Source organism: Eutrigla gurnardus (assembly GCF_963514095.1).
Source record: "Eutrigla gurnardus genome assembly, chromosome: 19".
Taxonomy (NCBI): domain Eukaryota; kingdom Metazoa; phylum Chordata; class Actinopteri; order Perciformes; family Triglidae; genus Eutrigla; species Eutrigla gurnardus.
In genome coordinates this window covers 2,682,967-2,703,102 of record NC_139930.1, presented here as the reverse complement: position 1 = coordinate 2,703,102, position 20,136 = coordinate 2,682,967, and the positions used below count along the sequence as shown (strand labels likewise).

General features: G+C 43.0%; 1 protein-coding gene across 1 annotated transcript; it reads left to right on the top strand.

Moving 5' to 3' along the window:
* Window positions 1-14,931: 14,931 nt before the first annotated feature.
* Window positions 14,932-19,745, top strand: LOC311030252 (uncharacterized protein). Its single transcript, XM_084035906.1, has 11 exons — window positions 14,932-15,185; window positions 15,781-15,874; window positions 15,962-16,197; window positions 16,502-16,616; window positions 17,004-17,121; window positions 17,215-17,306; window positions 17,674-17,791; window positions 17,884-17,985; window positions 18,062-18,235; window positions 18,567-18,743; window positions 18,932-19,745. The coding sequence occupies exons 1-11, from the start codon at window positions 15,166-15,168 to the stop codon at window positions 19,132-19,134; spliced, it is 1,449 nt and encodes a 482-aa protein (XP_083892032.1). The 5' UTR covers window positions 14,932-15,165; the 3' UTR covers window positions 19,135-19,745.
* The last annotated feature ends 391 nt before the right edge of the window (window positions 19,746-20,136 follow it).

Below are 20,136 nucleotides of genomic sequence, written 5' to 3'. Positions count from 1 at the left end.
TCTTCTGATCCTCCTTGAGATGGTTCTGCTCCTTCATTGGAGTCCAGCTGTGTTTAATTGAACTGATTGGACTTGATTAGGAAAGGCACACACCTGTCTATATAAGACCTTACAGCTCACAGTGCATGTCAGGGCAAATGAGAATCATGAGGTCAAAGGAACTGCCCAAGGAGCTCAGAGACAGAATTGTGGCAAGGCACAGATCTGGCCAAGGTTCCAAAAGAATTTCTGCAGCACTCAAGGTTCCTAAGAGCACAGTGGCCTCCATAATCATTAAATGGAGAGATGGGCAAATGAAGCCTCGTGAAGCTTTTGAGGCTTCTTCCTGATTGTACCGAAAAAAGATTCGAAGCTTCAAAGCTTCACAGGAAGACCCTACCAGTGACATCTAGTGGTCAGCTGCAGTTATAGCAGCAATGAACCTCCAAATGATTCACACATCATTGCTTCCAGTTCCAACACAAAAGCAATAAAGTCATTATTAAGCAGTTGTGTCTTCATTCTAAGAATCATTGTTCACACATACACAACAAAGTGTTACTATATAATGTCTATTGACTAATAAAATGTTAAATGTGTTGTCCTGTTACTACCTGTAATTACTTGAAACATGTGTTTTGGAGGTGTGACTGAGTTTGTGAGAAGTTTTGATGCAATTCAGTGGAAACCACTTGTGGTGGGACATCCCAGGATTTGGATCATAAACTGATTATCATTAAGAACATGATTGTGATGTAACACATAATATGAAAAGATTCAAATGCAACATTGTAGAGGTACTTTTGTGAATATGTGGGATTGTGCTTGTGCTACAGTGTCAAAATGAAGTGATTACGTGCATAAGGGAAATGTGCTTGGGGGATGTGTTGTTGTGTTGATGTTTATGCTTGTGCAACACTTTATTACAAGTTTTTATTTAAAAACAAAATCTGCTCAATGGTGCTTGGCTTCCAACGGCTTCTTCTCTGGCTGACGATCTCGCCAGCCTTCGAAAAGATCCTCTCACAGGGGACAGAGGATGCTGGTGTGCAAAGATACTGCATTGCTACTATAAAAAGGTGTGGGTAGGCAGCCTTTTGGAGGAGCCAATTCTTTAATGGGTCCTCTGTCCTGGGCAGCAGTTTGTCCTTCAGATATCTGGATTATCATTATCATTTCAGCAAGAGATGAATACAAAACAAAATAGAAAAAGAAAAAGTACATTTTGTTTACCTCTGGACCTCTGCAATTGCACTGGCGGTACAATTTGATGGACGTTGTGCATCCACGTGGCTGTCCAGTAGGTCCCAGAGGCTGTTGCTCTGGACAGGGGATGGACCCTCTGCAGGTGCCAGTGGCAGAGCCGGTGCAGGCATTACATTGGCACATTCTCTGGTGAGCCTTTCCACCGCTGCCTGACAGCTTGTTGTGCTGCAGAAGCCCACCTCTTTGAATCGGGGATCCAATAATGTTGCAAGTGTTAATGAAGTTACCTTTTCAAGCAAGGTTGGTGTTCATGTTGTGAACCAAGTTACTGGCTATGTGGTGTGTTACTGAAGCACACTGTCTTGAAGCTTGGTGCTTCAGCATCTTTACAATGGGGATCACCTTTGATCCAGACACCCTCCTCATTGTGGACATCTCTTCAGTGGCCTGGTGGAAGGGAGAGAGGACTGAGATGCACTGATTGATTGTTTCATATTCCTCAGCAGAAAATGGCAGGAGGGGGGTGTTAAGACTGCTGAGGGCTGCACCCAGGGGCTCCCTCTGCTCGTACAGCCGCCGGAGCATTGAGAATGTGCTGTTCCAGCGGGTGTCCACCTCTTGCACGATTTTACGTGCCCTGGTGCGTATGTCATCCAGGTCAGATGTCTGTGACAATGACTTCTTCACCACCAGATTTAACATGTGGGCAAAGCAGTTAATGTGACGCACATTAAGTACATTGGCACAAGCAATCATATTTGGTGCCGCGTCTGTGACCAGACACCTCACTCTGGTTCTTATTCCCCATTCTGCCATAAGAGTGGCTTTGGCCTCTGCAATATTTGCTGCAGTGTGGGACCTGGGGAATTGCTTGACACCAAGCAGAACAGTTTTGAGCTGGACCTCTTCTGTGATGAAGTGCCCAGTCACTGCCAAGTAGGCATCCATGTTAATGGAGGTCCACATATCTGCTGTTAAACAGATAGTGGATGCCTTCGAAACTTCTGCTACGGCCTGGTCTTTGGTGATCTTATATTTGTCCTCCAACATCTGTTTCAGAGCCTTCCTTCCTGGGATCGTGTATGTCGGATCCAGGAGGTGGACAAAGGCCCTAAAGCCTTCATTCTCCACCACAGACAATGGCTGTGTAGGAGCCATGTTTGTGGTTTCATGGTTTCTGATTTTTGATTTAGTTTTCATTTAAGTTATGACCACAGTTTGCAAGCCGGAAAAGAAAATGGTTATTTATTGATTTATTTATTTTTTGACACCTACCTGATTACGTCATTTATCAGGTGACACGTAACCCCTCCCCCTTGACTTGCCGGTGTACCGGCTGATTGAATAATTAGTGGGTTTAGTTTGAGGGTAGCGTGATAGCGAGGCGGAAAAGTTTCCGACCACACACTCACGTATTCTTGTAAAGGTAGATTCACTCATCATCATTTCTCATCCTTTGGACTGTAACAGAAAGTAAACCGGAATTGTTCTGATTAAAACACCATTCACATGAACTTTCTGCGAGTGCTTTTTCTGGAACAAGTGCGTCGGGACCCTCGCCATTCACCTCGCGTGGCAATTTCCAAAGCAAAGAATTGCCACTTCATCGTCGGAAACTTCCGAAGACTGACGAGCTTCAAAGGACTACACTTTGTGGATTATATCGCGGATTTGTGGGATGCTCATTGTCCTTATGAACGACGCGTAAAACGGATCATTGAATGAATGGATGACGCAACGTTGGATGCGGCAGCGACTTCATGAATGAATCAAAGCCCAAATGAAAGGACGGTTTGCGTAAGTGTTAACGAACCGTGGAGTATGAACTGCTTGCTTAAGGGCTCGAAACAATTTACAAGTTTGACGGACTTTATTGAACTGAACTGTAAACATTTTAGCGATGTCTGACTCTGCTCCCCAGACCGCGGAAGAGGCCGCGCAGCTACTGAAATCTCTCATTGCGACACGCAGTGGGAAATTAGGAGTGTGTACACGAAAGAGGAACGAAATCAAAGCTCTGTTTGAAACCGGAGATGTTGATAAAATTGACGAACTTGCAAAGACGTTGTTGAGCTGCATCGATGATTTTAAATCTGTGCATCAGTCAGTACAGAATCTGCTTGGTGAGGAGGAGAAAGCAACGGATAACGCTGATTGGTATGAACCGAGAATGACGAACTTTAATAACTTTTTTAATGAGGTTGAAGCATGGAAAATTCAACAATATAATCTTGAAACTATTGTGGATCCTAAGGATAGTGTATCTAACGTCACTGGAGCTTCATCTCGGCGTTCTAAGACCTCCACCTCCTCAGCTAAAATAGCGGCAGCGGAGAAGGCTGCGCTTGAGGCGCGCGCCAACGCTTTACCTGCATTACATGCGCTTATGCTTGAAGAAATGGTTTTAAAATCCAAAAAGGAACAGTTGGAAGTTCAAGTTATGATAGCAGCAGCTGATGCAAAAATTAAAGTGCTGAGTGACAGCGGTGATGCAATGAACGAATATTTAGAAGCAAGTAGGCATGATTTTACTGAACCAACTCTCCCTGATGCGTCGGCTATTGAGTTCGCTCCTTTGGCTGCAGTACCCAAAACACCATTGCAAATGGCTGTTAGACACATTCATAGCGGGCCTAGCTCACAAGCTGCTGTTCCTCCAGCCTCCTCCTCCAGCCCTCAAGTTCAGTCCAGTCATGATGTAGATTTTCAGATGCTACAAACACAGAAACAGCTCATTGATGTAATGATTATGCAGCAAAATATCTCTCTGTTACCAAAAAGGGAGGTGCCAGTCTTTGATGGCGATCCGCTATCTTTTCAGTCTTTTATTCATGCTTTTAAATATTTGATAGAAGACAAGACAGATAGCTGCCAGGATAGACTGTATTTTCTAGAACAGTTTACTGCAGGCCAAGCTAAAGACCTTGTGCGTAGCTGTATGCATATGGATTCTCGTAGAGGATATACAGAAGCAAGACAGCTCCTTAAGAAACATTTTGGAGATGAAATTAAAATTGCTAATGCTTACCTGCAAAAGGCTCTGAACTGGAAGTCAATTAAAACTGATGATGGAAATGATCTTCATGCTTTTGCCTTGTATTTAAGAGAATGCTACAATGCTATGCAAGACCTAGAGTACATGGATGAGTTGAATGTGGCCTCTAACTTGAAACTGCTGGTGTCTAAGTTCCCCTACAAGCTCCGTGAGCGATGGAGAACTGTAGCCTATGAATCCATAAAGAAAAACATCCGCATTCGATTCATACACCTGGTAGAGTTCTTAGAGACCCAGTCTAGCATGTTGCTACATCCTATATTCGGAGACATTAAAGACCCTGCTCCAGCCAAGGTTGTAACACCAAGATCAAGGATGCCAAACACAAAAACCTTTGAAAAGACTTTTGTTACCACTGTAACGCCAGCTGAAGAGCAGGTAGCATTACAGCCAGTTCAGACACAGAAAGTTAACCATCATGTTGTGGGTTTGTCTTCATGTAGCTTCTGTGCAGACAAACATGAAATAACAGACTGTAAAAGGTTCAGTTCAAAACCACATGATCAGAAAGTTGACTACCTAAAGAAAAATGGATACTGCTTTGGATGTCTAAAGAAAGGACACCTCAGTAAAAATTGCAATAAGAAAATGCTCTGTCAAATCTGTAAACGTAAGCATCCCACCTTGTTGCACATCAACAGTGACAATGCAGGGAGAATGCAGACTATGACCGTACCAAACCACTCAGGCAGGCCTCCCGTCAACAGTGCCCTGGTCTCAGCTGAGAATGCAACAGGGGCCAGCAAGGAGTGTGCGCTAGCCATTGTGCCCGTTCAAGTGAGGGCATCCAAGGGGTCAAAAACCATCCAGACCTACGCCTTCCTGGATCCAGGCAGTTCGGCCACCTTCTGCACGGAGAACATCATGCGCCAGCTGAACACCAAAGGTCGCCGGACTGAAGTGGTCTTGCGGACGATGGGGCAGGAGCGTCCGGTAAAGAGCTATGAGCTAACAGGACTGGAGGTAGGCAACATGGATGGTAGTGTTTACATAGAGTTGCCTCATGTTTACACTCAGCCAAAAATTCCTGTGTCTAAAGAAAACCTACTTAGTCAACATGATTTGAAAAGATGGCCTTACCTAAATGCAGTCACATTGCAACGGATTGATGCCAACATTGAGATTTTGATTGGAATGAATGTGCCAAAAGCAATGGAACCTTGGCGTGTGATTAATAGTCAAGGTAATGGACCATATGCAGTCAAAACACTCTTAGGATGGGTGGTCAGCGGCCCACTCAACACATCTGCTATGGAAAAGGGTGGCACAGCTTCAGTCACAGTCAATCGTGTCTCAATGCAAGAACTGAAGGATCTTCTCATTCATCAATATAACAATGACTTTCCAGAAAAGGATTATGAGGAGAAATTGGAGATGTCTGTTGAGGACAAGAAATTCATGGACGTAACAACAAGGTCAGTCATTCACAAAAACGGTCATTATCACCTACCTTTGCCATTCCGTGATGATGTGTGCTTACCTGACAACAAAGAGGTCTCAGTACAACGTGCAATGGGTCTCTCCAGACGATTCGCAAAAGATTCTGCATATGCAAATGAGTACAAGATATTTATGGAAGATGTGCTCAAAAAAGGCTATGCAGAAAAGGTGCCACCATGTCAGCAGCAAAGAAATGATGGCAAGGTATGGTACATACCGCATCACGGCGTATACCATAAGCAGAAAGGTAAGCTTCGAGTCGTGTTTGATTGTTCTTCTTCCTTCAAAGGAAAATCTCTGAATACCGAACTTCTTCAGGGTCCTGACCTGGCCAGCCCCCTTCTGGGCATTCTGCTCAGGTTCAGGCAAGAAAGAATTGCTTTAATGGCAGACATAGAAGCAATGTATTATCAAGTTTGTGTTCAAGAACAGCACCGTGACTTCCTCAGATTCCTCTGGTGGCCACAGGGCGATGTAAGTCAACCTTTTGAAGTCTACCGGATGAAAGTACATCTCTTTGGTGCTGTGTCATCACCTAGTATTGCCAATTTTGCTCTCAAGCAAACAGCACTTGACAATTCTGACCGACTCAGTCCTGAAACGGTTAACACTATTTTAAACAGTTTTTATGTTGATGATCTTCTCAAGTCTGTGTCCTCTGTTGAAAAGGCAATCCAGCTCACAATGGACCTCAGGGAGGCATGCGCCCTTGGAGGATTCACCTTGACCAAGTGGGTGAGTAACAGCTGCGAAGTCCTTGCTACAGTACCTGAAAACCACAGAGCCGCACTGGTCAAACAGCTTGATCTGGACCGGGACGATCCACCACTGGAAAGGGCACTAGGAATCCAATGGAACATTCAGACAGACACTTTCACCTTCAAAATGGCCATCAAGAACAGAGTCCTAACAAGACGAGCCATTCTGTCTGTTGTTAGTTCCATATATGACCCATTGGGTTTCCTTGCCCCCTTTATCCTCAAAGCCAAACAGATCCTGCAAAAGCTCTGCCTTGAAAAGTGTGGATGGGATGACCCCATTCCAGAAGTTCTCTCTAAACCCTGGCAAAGATGGATCACAGAACTGGAGCAGCTGAACAGATTTCATGTGGACAGGTGTGTAAAACCTGAGAACTTTGGCTTAACCAGGACTGCTCGACTGCATCATTTCTGTGATGCAAGTGAGTCCGGCTACGGAACGGTGAGTTACCTCAGTCTTACAAACTGCAATGGCAATGTTCATGTCTCTTTTGTGCTTGCAAAGGCCAGAGTGGCTCCTGTGAAGCAGATGTCTATTCCCAGACTCGAACTCGCTGCTGCAACACTTGCCGTTAAAGTGGACAGGATGCTCCAGAAGGAACTTCACATGGACCTGGAGAATTCCACTTTCTGGACGGACAGCACATCAGTGCTGAAATTCATCTATAATGAAACAAAAAGGTTCCATACGTATGTAGCCAACAGGATTGCAGTGATTCATAACCTCTCTCAGGTGCATCAATGGAGATACGTCAACACTAGGGATAATCCAGCAGACGATGCCTCCCGCGGACTGAACATCGAACCGCTCTTGAAGTCCCCTCGATGGCTCCACGGCCCTCACTTCCTTTTAAAGCCGGAATCTGAATGGCCTGAGGCACCGGAGGACATCGGACACATACTCCACGATGATCCTGAGGTGAAGAGGGACATTACTGCAAATTGTTTACAGCTTGACACTAATGCAACTTCTTACCTCATTCAGTACTTCTCTTCATGGAAGAAACTTCAAAGAGCTGTTGCCTGGCTGCTGAAACTCAGAAAGCTCCTGCTGCTCAGAAGTCAGAAAGGTAAAGACCTTAACTCAACATCCAAAATGAAAGGTGAGCACCAAATTCTGACTGTGGATGATTTGGACGAAGCAGAGAGGGCGATCATTTGCTATGTACAGCAGTGTCACTTTGATTCTGAGCTCACTCTCTTAAGGAAAGGCATGCCAGTCAAAGCAGACAGCACCATATCCACACTGGATCCGGTCTTGGATGATGGAGTCCTGAGGATTGGAGGCAGGATAAGTAAATCGTCCATGCCGGTGAGTCTGAAACACCCCATCATCCTCCCCAAGGACTCACATGTGTCCAAACTGATCCTGCGTGAGATACACCAACAAGTAGGACACGCAGGAAGGAATCACATGCTGTCGAGGCTTAGGCAAAGGTTCTGGCTTCCCTCTGCTAATTCTGCTGCAAGATGTGTCATTAAATCCTGCGTCTTCTGTAGGAAATTGCAGGCCAAAGTTGGAGTTCAAAAGATGGCAGACCTGCCAGAAGACCGAGTCACACCAGACCGACCACCCTTCTCACATACAGGTATCGACTACTTTGGGCCAATCGAGGTCAAGAGGGGCCGATCCCGGGTGAAAAGATGGGGGGTGATCTTCACCTGTCTAGCCAGCAGAGCCATTCACCTGGAAGTGGCGAGTATGTTGGACACCGACTCCTGCATCAATGCCATCCGGCGGTTCCTGTGTCGGAGAGGCCCAATACTCACCATTAGAACAGACTGCGGCACCAACTTTGTGTGTGCGCAGAAGGAACTAGAGGCTGCTGCAGACCAGCTAGACCATCAAAGGATCCATCAAGCTCTGCTGACCCACCATGTCAAATGGCTGTTCAACCCCCCTTCTGCACCACACTTTGGAGGCGTGTGGGAGCGACTGATCAAATTGGTGAAAAAGGTACTACTGTCAGTGCTAAGACAACAGACACTGGATGACGAAGTGTTACACACAGCCCTGTGTGAGGTTGAATGCATCCTCAACGACAGACCACTAACAACTGTATCCAGTGATCCTAATGACCTTGAGCCTCTAACACCAAATCACCTTCTACAGTTAAACTCTAAACCTTTGCTACCTCCTGGACTCTTTGATAGAGATGACTCGTACGGAAGAAGGCGGTGGAGACAGGTACAGTACTTAGCCAACCTGTTCTGGAAGCGTTGGACAACCGAGTTCTTAGCTCTGATGCAGCAAAGACAAAAATGGACCAACCTTAAACGAAACTTTAAAGAGAATGACCTGGTGCTTATTGTGGACCCTGCGGCGCCAAGAAATTCATGGCCCCTAGGCCGAGTGGTGAAGACCCTGCCTGGGCCCAAAGGGCTCGTCCGGAGTGTTTTGGTGAAGACCAAGGCCAGCGTCATCCAGAGGCCTATCAGCAAACTTTGCCTGCTCCTGGAAGCTGATCCAGCTTAAAGGCCTTGCATGCTGGGCCAAGCTCATCATGCCCCCTTGCCCCTGCACACACTCACCTACACTGATATACACCTACACTGACAAACACCTACGCATGGTGTTCTCACCCACCGACATACACATGGACTGTTGCATCCACAGCGCATTCCCTCTCATCACTGTACATATACATGGACCTCTCATTCTTGCAGCACACTAACACTGCATACGCACATACATGCATGGACTTTAAGACAAAGACACATGTGCATATGCACACACCCATGGACTTTGGGAAACCTTGAGGTCCTATGGACCAAAGGAACTTTGAACTTTGGGGTCTTATGTGGGATCATTGAAGAATTTTTTTTTTTTTTTTTTGGAAAAGGAAAAACAATGTGTATGTATTGACACCATTGATTGTTGACACAGTTATTAAGAATATATTTACATAACTGAAATTTAAGTTATTATGTATTATGGCTCCATTTAGTATTGAATTGGTAATTGTTTTGCTTGAGCACTAACAATTAGGGGCCAGGATGTAGGAGCCATGTTTGTGGTTTCATGGTTTCTGATTTTTGATTTAGTTTTCATTTAAGTTATGACCACAGTTTGCAAGCCGGAAAAGAAAATGGTTATTTATTGATTTATTTATTTTTTGACACCTACCTGATTACGTCATTTATCAGGTGACACGTAACCCCTCCCCCTTGACTTGCCGGTGTACCGGCTGATTGAATAATTAGTGGGTTTAGTTTGAGGGTAGCGTGATAGCGAGGCGGAAAAGTTTCCGACCACACACTCACGTATTCTTGTAAAGGTAGATTCACTCATCATCATTTCTCATCCTTTGGACTGTAACAGAAAGTAAACCGGAATTGTTCTGATTAAAACACCATTCACATGAACTTTCTGCGAGTGCTTTTTCTGGAACAAGTGCGTCGGGACCCTCGCCATTCACCTCGCGTGGCAATTTCCAAAGCAAAGAATTGCCACTTCAGGCTGTGTGTCCATAACTACAAGGTTCAGCAAGGCCTCATCCAGCTGTTGCTTCCTGGACACTGATGAAAGAAAAAATGTAGGTTACATGTGTGCAACTTTTAAATCTTATTTGGATTCAACTGAAGAATAGGTTGTATTGAGTAGTTACAATACAGTTACAATACAATACCAGAAGGGTCAGCAGGGTGAGCTTCAGCTGAGGTGCTCGGCTGAGAAGTTGCTGCATGATCATGCTTGGCACGAAGATGCCGCAACATAGAGGAGGTGTTGTTTCCATACACCAGCTCTCGTGAGCATATGAGGCACTGAACCTAAATTTAAAAAAATACATTAATAAATATATTTAAATGCAATATTGAAACAATCAAGATAATATGAAGTTGAAAATATTACAAGCTATATCATAACATTCATTCATTTTCTGTAACCATTACATTCTTGCAAGTGTCGCGGGAAGATATTTTGCAATACCATATTAAAGTATATTATATTAGGCTATATTATATTATAAAACACCTACCTTGGTGGGTGACACAAGGTCGAAGTGTTCCCATCCACGGGATCGCTTTCTTCCACTCGGATTCTCCATCACTCAAGTAGGGTCGTCGCTGTCAAAGGTCTCTCAGAACGCTATGAAGCAGGGGGGAGCACTGGGCATCTCGCGTCTCGTTATAACGAATGAAGGCGCGCCAAAACTTCGAATCAGTCACCTCATTTCCGGTGGTTCGTTGTGACGTATGAAGCGTCAAACGTCATCGGTCACGTGATCGCGGAGATTTGATACAAGCCTCGACACAGCGTTTCGAACCAGCCTGCTTCAATAGAGTGAAGCAGGCTTCGGAGTCTCGGTGTCAAACTAATTAAATGGAAGAAGTTTGGGACGACCACAACTCTTCCTAGACCTGGCCGTCCAGCCAAACTGAGCAATCGTGGGAGAAGAGCCTTGGTGAGAGAGGTAAAGAAGAACCCAAAGATCACTGTGGATGAGCTCCAGAGATGCAGTAGGGAGATGGGAGAAAGTTCCACAAAGTCAACTATCACTGCAGCCCTCCACCAGTCGGGGCTTTATGGCAGAGTGGCCCAACGGAAGCCTCTCCTCAGTGCAAGACATATGAAAGCCTGCATAGAGTTTGCCAAAAAACACATGAAGGACTCCCAGACTATGAGAAATAAGATTCTCTGGTCTGATGAGACTAAGATTGAACTTTTTGGCGTTAATTCTAAGCGGTATGTGTGGAGAAAACCAGGCACTGCTCATCACCTGCCCAATACAATCCCAACAGTGAAACATGGTGGTGGCAGCATCATGCTATGGGGGTGTTTTTCAGCTGCAGGGACGGGACGACTGGTTGCAATTGAAGGAAAGATGAATGCGGCCAAGTACAGAGAGATCCTGGAAGAAAACCTCTTCCAGAGTGCTCAGGGCCTCAGACCTGGCCGAAGGTTCACCTTCCAACAAGACAATGACCCTAAGCACACAGCTAAAATAACAAAGGAGTGGCTTCAGAACAACTCTGTGACCATTCTTGACTGGCCCAGCCAGAGCCCTGACCTAAACCCAATTGAGCATCTCTGGAGAGACCTGAAAATGGCTGTCCACCATCCAACCTGACAGAACTGGAGAGGATCTGCAAGGAAGAATGGCAGAGGATCCCGAAATCCAGGTGTGAAAAACTTGTTGCATCAAAGAAGACTCATGGCTGTACTCGCTCAAAAGGGGGCTTCTACTCAATACCGAGCAAAGGGTCTGAATACTTATGACCATGTGATATTTCAGTTTTTCTTTTTTAATAAATTTGCAAAAATGTCTACATTTCTGTTTTTTTTCTGTCAAGATGGGGTGCTGAGTGTACATTAATGAGAAATAAAACTAACTTTTTTGATTTAAGCAAATGGCTGCAATGAAACAAAGAGTGAAACATTTAAAGGGGTCTGAATACTTTCCGTACCCACTGTATGTATTTTTTTTCAGGTCCATACAACCTCTGGTTGCCTGCTGTCAGTTGCCCACATTGCTCCTGCAAGTGGACGCCAGGAATCAGTGACTTCATCAGTTGCAGATACTGGCCAGCAACAGCAAGCTGCCAAATGCTGTTTAAATTTGATGTTTTTACATCATTTCAGCAAATGAAGTTGGCCAGCCCAGCTACATCCCAGAAAGCATTTATCAGAATGCTTGAACATCGGGCCCATCGCACAGGACGGGTGAGAACTCTTGCTATTTGAAATTTTGAATTCCAAATTGCAAAGTTTGGAATTAACCAAAATAATACCATCCTTGTTTTCAGACGGGCAGTATTTGCGGTGATACCTTTCACAGGGTATATCGCGAATTTGCCTTCTGCCACTGGAAGAAACAGCATCTGTGCCTGGTTGAGCCCTTCAAGTGCCCTGCATGCACACCAGACATGCTTGCCATATCTGCAGATGGTAACAGAAAGCACTACCGCTTCAAAAAGTCCAAAGGGTCAGCAAACTATTTTTCTAATCTTAGTAATACCTTTTTGTTTCGGTTCCATGGCCCTAATCCATGGCCAATAACTTCAGTAATGTTATTTATTTTTACCTCCACAGTAAATCACAGTAATATTTAACTACTCCGCTAATGTGAAATATCAGCATTCATTTCGACAGGTGACATAAAGGCTGTAAAAAATGTAGCCCTTGCTAAAGTAATGGGTGTATTTGCATTTTGATAACAATATAATGTACAGATTCATAATTCATGTGAAGTTCATTGTTTATTGATGTGTTTAAAAATGCATAAATATGGTTAAAATACAAAGGTTAAAAAAGTTAAAAATCTACAAGAAGTATGTGTTAAAAGTATAACTTCATGTCATCTCATGTCGTGTCCTAAAAGAAAAAAGAGTAAGTTCATCTGAGACAGTGTTTAAGTGTAATTACGTTATTTACACAATATTATTGGTTTTAAGAGGTGTCGATCACAAAAGTCTTTGCTGTGATTGGCTTGTGCAGAAGACTCCGGCCAATGGCGGGAGCAGTCTGACGTGAGGGGGAGGGACTTAGACTGTGTTGTGATTCCGGGAAGAAAGCAGGGAGAAGAAAAAAAGAAAAAGGGAGAGACACGAGTTAGCGCAGCAGGGGAGTGTTATCAGTCCTACACTGTTTACAATAATGATAAATGACATTTTCAACAACATACCAACAGGAATGGGAAGATCTCTGTTTGCAGATGATGGGACAGTATGGAAGAGGGGAGGCAACATAGATCACATCGTCATGAAATTACAGCAAGGGATAGATCAAGTGGAAAAATGGGGAGCAGAATGGGGTTTCAAATTTTCAGTGGAAAAAAGTAAAGTAATGTTCTTTTCAAAAAAGAAAATCAGTGAAAATAAAAAGGTAAATTTATATGGAAGGAACTTAGAAAGAGTAAACAGCATGCGATTCTTGGGATTAAGCTTTGACTCTGGATTAACGTGGAGAGAACATGTGAAGGGAATAGTTCAAAAAAGTAAGGTAGTATTGAATGTTATGAGGTGTTTGGCCGGGCTAGAATGGGGGGCGGACTTTACGTCACTAAAATATATATACATTGCACTAATACGATCTAGAATAGAGTATGGTAGTGTGGGATATGGATCAGCAGCTAAATCAGTCCTCTTACAGCTAGATGTCATTCAAGCTCGAGCACTGAGAATTTGTTTAGGAGCAATGAAAACAGCACCAGTCTGCTCCCTTCAGGTTGAAGCAGGAGAAATGCCATTATGGCTCAGAAGAAAACAGCTTACAGCCAATCACTGGATACATCTAAAAGGACACAATGAAGAGCATCCAACAAAGAGAGTTTTGGAGATGTGTTGGGAAAAGGGGAAAGAACAAAAATCAAGCTTTGGGTGGGTCAGTGAGGGAATAGCAGAACAACTAAAAATACAGCAAATAGAAGTCAGCCCAACAGTTCTGTGGACGCAAATACCAGTATGGATGCTACAAGAGACAAGCGTAGACCTAGAATTATGGAACATCAAGAGAAGAAATAAAACAGCAGACCTAGTACAGGAATTTTATAACTACACAGAGGGAAAGTATGGGGAATATGTGCACATATATACAGATGGATCAAAAGAGCCGGAAACAGGAGCAACAGGTGCAGCAGTGGTGGTTCCCAGTCATCATACCAAAATATCAAAAAGAACATCAGACCACCTAAGCATATATGCAGTGGAGCTATGCGCAATATTAATGGCAATAGACTGGGTGGAGGACAGAGTGGACAGGAAGACAGTCATATGCAGTGATTCAGTTTCATCACTCTTAAGCATAAAAAACAGGTCAGCAAAAACACATCAGGAATTATTATATGAAATACTGTTAAAAACATCCAGATTAACACAACAGGGGAGGGAAATAACGTTCATGTGGGTGCCAGCTCACTTGGGGATACAAGGAAATGAAAAAGCAGACAAATCTGCTAAGGAGGCAGTAAAGAAAGAGGAGGTGGAAGTGAAAGTGAAATTATCAAAAGCAGAGGGGAAAAGTTTAATATGGAAGGAAATAATTAATCAATGGAACCAGTATTGGAAGAGCCAGGAAAAAGGGAGACATTTATATAAATTACAGGGAGTAGTAGGAGAGATGGGGGGTTATGGAGACAATAGAACAGAACAGGTAACAATGAGCAGATTAAGAATAGGGCATACCAAACTGAACAGCACACTTAATATCATAGGGAAGCATGCAAATGGTCTGTGTAATTGTGGGGAGAGGGAAACAGTGGAACACGTGGTGATGGCATGTCCTGGATATGAAAGTGAGAGGGAGAGGATGAATAGAGTGTTGCAGAAGGTAGGAGTGAGGGAAATTAATTTTAACAGTATAATAGAATGTGGAAAATCGAGGGAAGGAAGGAGAATCATAATAAGATACCTAGTAACAACTGGGTTAATTAAAAGGATACTTAGTGTTGCATTTACCGCCATCTGCCAACTGCCATTAAAATCCGCCAATGGCTGCCAACTGCCATTAAAATCCAAAGAAGAAGAAGAAGAAGACACGAGTTAACCCAACCGCGTCGAAGTTTTGAGACTTTTTTTTAGAGGCTGAAAGTTCTTGTTTTAAGGTGAACGGACTGTTACCGGATAACACAGACTTTTGTGCCCTGTCAAGAGGATCTGCGCCCTCCGGTGTGGACGAGAGCTGTCGGACGGAATCGTTACGAGCGGACTGTGAGTTTTGGCTGCGCCTGCCGGCGAGCCGCCATTTCCCCCTCATCCCCCCGTTTCCCCACGGACTGTCGGGAGCGCATGGACTGTTGTCGGGAGCCGTGAGTAACTGTTGATTTGCACGTGCCTTTTATTTTGCTTTCAGAGAGCGAAGCGGCCAGTGTGTTTTGGGTCTCAACGCACACGAGCAACGAAACAGGCCTGCAACGGGGTTTTGGGGTAGCTTTTCCCAGACTGTTGTGGACGGTGGTGTGTGTGTGTGTGTGTGTGTGTGTGTGTGTGTGTGTGTGCGTGTGTGTGTGTGTGTGGGTGCGTGTGTGTGTGTGTGTGTGTGTGTGGGTTCATTGCATTATTCGCTCGCTTTATGTTTCATGATATTTGGTGTGAAGAACCAGTGATTGCCAGCATTTAAAGTGATTTAAAACGGGTATCATTTCTGTTGAATATTAATTTTATTGTCACTGAACCCAAGTGGTTATTTCACATTTTTTATTTTTCTATTTTGAACTAAAAAATCCTCTAACTAAAAAAGTATTTACATTTAAAGTGCTATTGTGTGTGGTTTTCATTTACTCAATTCATATTTTATTTATTAAGCATAACAAAAAGGGGAATATCATAAGTTTAACCCAGGCCCGCCCCATAGGTACATGAGACGGGTGTTACAAAAACAAGGAAATTCTTCTGATTTAACAGGACAGATGAACCACCTCTCTTTGATGGCCTGTTCATCGCTGAAGATGCCAAAGTGTCTGCCTTTGTGGATCATATTAGAAGCCAAATGACGATTGTAAGGTTTTATCCAACCTCCTACCACTTCTTTTTCTTTTTTTAACTTGTCTCTGGGCTACATATAACAGATTGTGTCTCCTTTCAGAGGACTGGTCATGACGTCTGTGGGCCGGCAACTTTTACAGCAGGGCGAGAAACCTCACGAAAGTCCAGGGCCAAGGTGGACGAGGAGGGCCTGGAAATTGCCGTTTGCAGACATGGCATTCTGCTTCAAGGCTTAAACCACTACCGTGGTGAAATCTATGCCTACCCATTGTTCCTGCAGAAAGAGCTTGCTGAAGCTGCAAACATAACGTTCTTTTGTATGGACCTCACTTGCAGGTAATCTTAACCCTTTCCAAGTCATAAATGAAGTTTTCACTGGTATTTTGCACTGTATTAATTCCTTGTAGATTGCCACAACAGGCCTAGAATCATGCCTTTTTTATGGCTGTAGAAAGTTAATATAGCTTATGTGGTATAACGTCCATGTCCTCCAGATATAAGGCATTATTATCTCTAGCATTGTTTTTGATACATGTTGTTCTTCGGTTGGTAACAGAGATTTTACTGGTTACTACCTCTGATTTATCTCCCTATAATCATGGCAGTATGCAACCTAAGCACTAAGTGGTTTTCTCTACAGGTATTGGCCATATTTGGAGAAGATGGCAGTGAAGTTGCCTGAGCTCCAAATACTTACAGCCATGAGGCCTTTCCTCTCTGTAATGCATGCCAAGGCTCACACTGGCAAATGTGAGGTACAGTGTGCAAGTTAAGAGTTTGTGTCATAAGAAGATTGACCACATTAGTGAAATCACTTAATATGTTGTAATCATGTTACGGGCTTGTCAAAGTTCCTGTAAGGCCAGAGATATACTTGCTTTTAACTAGTGTTCACCATAGCTACCTTTTTTTGCATAGTGTCATTTTGGACAGTTCTTTTGCAGCTCCTCAGAAATAAAGATGTTGTTAAGGACACACATGCTTAAAAAGGAAGTATATCTCTGGCCTAACAGTTACAACTGGTGAGGAAACAAGTACAAAAACATGCCCGGACACTTTGGTGTAAGCAAGAGAGCAAGTAAATACAGGTATTTTATAAGCAGTGCATATATTTATGTATATGTTTGTTTATTTTGGAGCAGGTGAAGTGGAGTGGCAGAAACCAGGATGGTGCAGGAAATACTGTTGGTGAGGAGGTGGAGCAGGTCAACAGTTTTCTCTCAAGGGCAGCTCTGACCACAAAATACATGACCAAGTCAGGTTGGTTCAAAAAAATGAAGTGGCATGCTTTGAAACGACACCAGATAATAAAATTGATTTGAATGTGCATATTCTCTGTTTTGTTTTATACAGGCAGAGCTGATATGATAACAATGCTTGCAATGGAATGGAACAGCAGGAAGGTGGAGAGTCTCCACAAGACACTGGCAAAGCGATTTGTCAAAGTAAGAAGTCTACACTTTTTTAACATTTACATTTGTCATTGAATGGTTAAATGGATGGTAAATGGAATGTATTTATATAGCACAGCTTTCTAGTGTTTGTGACCATTCCAAAGCTTTACAAAGTATGTCCACATTCATCTCATTGTCACACACATTCATACACGTGAATACACTGGTGACTGAAACTACTGTACAATGTGCCAGCTCCTCATCAGAATATAATTCACCTAGACAGCAATATGGGATTCAGTATCTTTCCCAAGGATACTTTGACATGTAGAATGCAAAGTATTAAGCATTTAGCAGCAGATAATTGAGTGAACATTCTTCTGACATTGTATTTTTCTGCTGAAAACATTCTAAATAGACTACACAGAGAGCAGAGTTGGAAGCTGCAAATCTTCAGCATCTCCAGGAAGACCTCAACATCACACTGGATGACACAGAACAGTGGGTGGAGGATGTGAAGCAGTGGGCAGCCACTGGTAAGCAACATTGTCGCTGACAAGTCAGTTTGGTACTGTCATTCATTTGGCTTCATTTGGTTTTCAAACTCTGCCTGTTTCTATTTTTCAAGAGAATCATGGTGCTCATAGTAGCCAGGAAGAGCTCCAGAGAGAAATAGATGAGATCATCTATTCCCTCAGAAGGAAGAAGCATGATCTCTATCGACAAAATGGTATTTAGTATTGCATCACTCAACAACTAATGCTTCTTTGTTATTCTTACTAATAATACTTTTTTTAAACTAACAGACAGCAATCAAACAAGGCAACGGAAACGGAGGAGACTGGGTGAGCTCAAGAAAAAACTAAGAGAGAAGATAATCCAGTTCAACACTGTTGCTGCTGGTCAAGACACAACTGACATAGAAGCAGCATGCAGCCTGTCTGATAATGTGGTTCTGCCTTGGGAAGTGCAAGGAGATGGTAAGCAAAGTCATCATTTTGATATTGAGCTGTGAATATTGGTTTAAAATACACTGACAAAGTCCATACATGAAAACACATTGGCCGATACCGATATCAATCCAATATGATATCAGTACGAATCATACATACTTTTATTGCTTATTTTGTAGTATGGAATGTTAGAAAAGGCTTGATTAAGTGATAGAGATCAGTCAAATAGAGAACAATAGTCAGCAACAGTAGGTATGAGGAAAAACTGACCCATTCTTTTATTAACCAATGGGCACATGAACATGGAACATGCTCAAATGTTTTGATTCTGTCACATCTGTTCTCTATTCTAAAATAGTGGTGAGCCTCCGTTCGAAGAGGCGACTTTTCGACCAAGTCATGCTGGTCGGGCGTATGGAAGAGGAGAAGCTCATAATTGTGAAGGAGATGACCCAGCATTATCAGTGCCTGAGAAAGGCATTAGATAATCTGGAGAACCTCCTTCATCACACTGAGGACAACATCAGGAACCACAGTATGTTCTACAAATATTCTATTTATTTATTTATTAAAAGAGGAGCATTCCCAATGACTGACATTTTTTTTTATTTTCCTTTTGAGTAGACAAAAACACAGCCTCAGAGTTGGGCATTCAAACTGCATTACATTTCCAAATGTATCTGCCTAATTTTAAATCTCATTCCTTTTCACTTTTCCCTCAAGCCACTCCTTGGGATATGACCGAGGCCGGATACAGGGGACCGCACGCCTGTCTTTTACAGAGAAAAGACTTTCTCCAAAACAAACTGAGTGCAGTCACAGGCACCTACGCCACTGTCAACACAGAGCCCGGTTTCTTCACAATGGAGGAAGACGTGGAAAGTGAAGAGGACAGCAGTAGTGAAGATTCTGATGAAGAAATCTAGTTGGGAGGAGAGGGAGGGGTGGGGTGGTTTACAAGACTCTTGTTTTGTAAAAATCCCACGGCGGAGGAAAAAAATGTAGATTTCTTGTAGATGTTATTATCTATGTTGTAAATATATGTTGTATATTGAAGCCATGGAAAGCCATGCCTATCAAAGCTTTTGACATCCAAACTAATCAGCGCCTTGGCGGCTACATTCATTAGCTAGCCTTTCCTTCATGTTAACTTGTCTTCAGACTTCAAGCTTCATTTTGTCAACAGGTGCCTGTTCAAAAATGATATTTTTATTCTTTTGCTATTCTTCTTTAATCAGACTTGCATTTATATAGATTTGAAAATGACAATGTTTTTTAAAAAAGCATTAAAAACAAGTTTATTATAACTTAAATATAAGTTTAGTGAATGTAGGTGAACTCTGACCTATGCTGGTTCTGAGGTCAAAGCAAATGTGTTATTTCATAAGTGTTTCAAACTGGTCGCCCTTTGTCAGATTCACGACCCAGGAAGTATCTCTCAGGGTCAATAAGGTCGGTGACCCCTGGTTTACAGTGTCATTCTTTAATCTGTCTGGAGGAGAACTTTAACATCTGGAATAAATACATGTACATTTAATCCACAACTGTGTCTTTTTTGAAACCCACCTGTTTGATATAAAAGCATCTAAAGTTTGAGTTTATTTGCACATTAAAAATGGAAATAAAGCTCATAGGCTACATGATGGCCACTAAATCTGTCCAAACTACACAGAGAAGCACATCGCTCTCTTGAAGTATGTTCACAAGCAGCAACGTTAGCTAACGTTGTTAGCTAGCGTTAGCTAACGTTGTTAGCTAGCGTTAGCTTCACTAATAATCAACCTGATTGACGTGTGGGGCACAGTCTCGATAGCCACATTATATGTAAACAAACTTTAAACCACATTATTACACCAGAACAACAACAATAGATCCAAATTACGAACCCCAGAAGTTCTTTTTTCAAACGTTGATCGAACAGTTCTGTC

Coding starts and splice junctions, on each gene's coding strand:
- LOC311030252 (XM_084035906.1), top strand. CDS start 15,166: ATGGACTGTTGTCGGGAGCC. Junction 17,986..18,061: donor TGATCTCTATCGACAAAATG/GTATTTAGTATT, acceptor TTAAACTAACAG/ACAGCAATCAAACAAGGCAA. Junction 18,744..18,931: donor GGACAACATCAGGAACCACA/GTATGTTCTACA, acceptor TTTTCCCTCAAG/CCACTCCTTGGGATATGACC.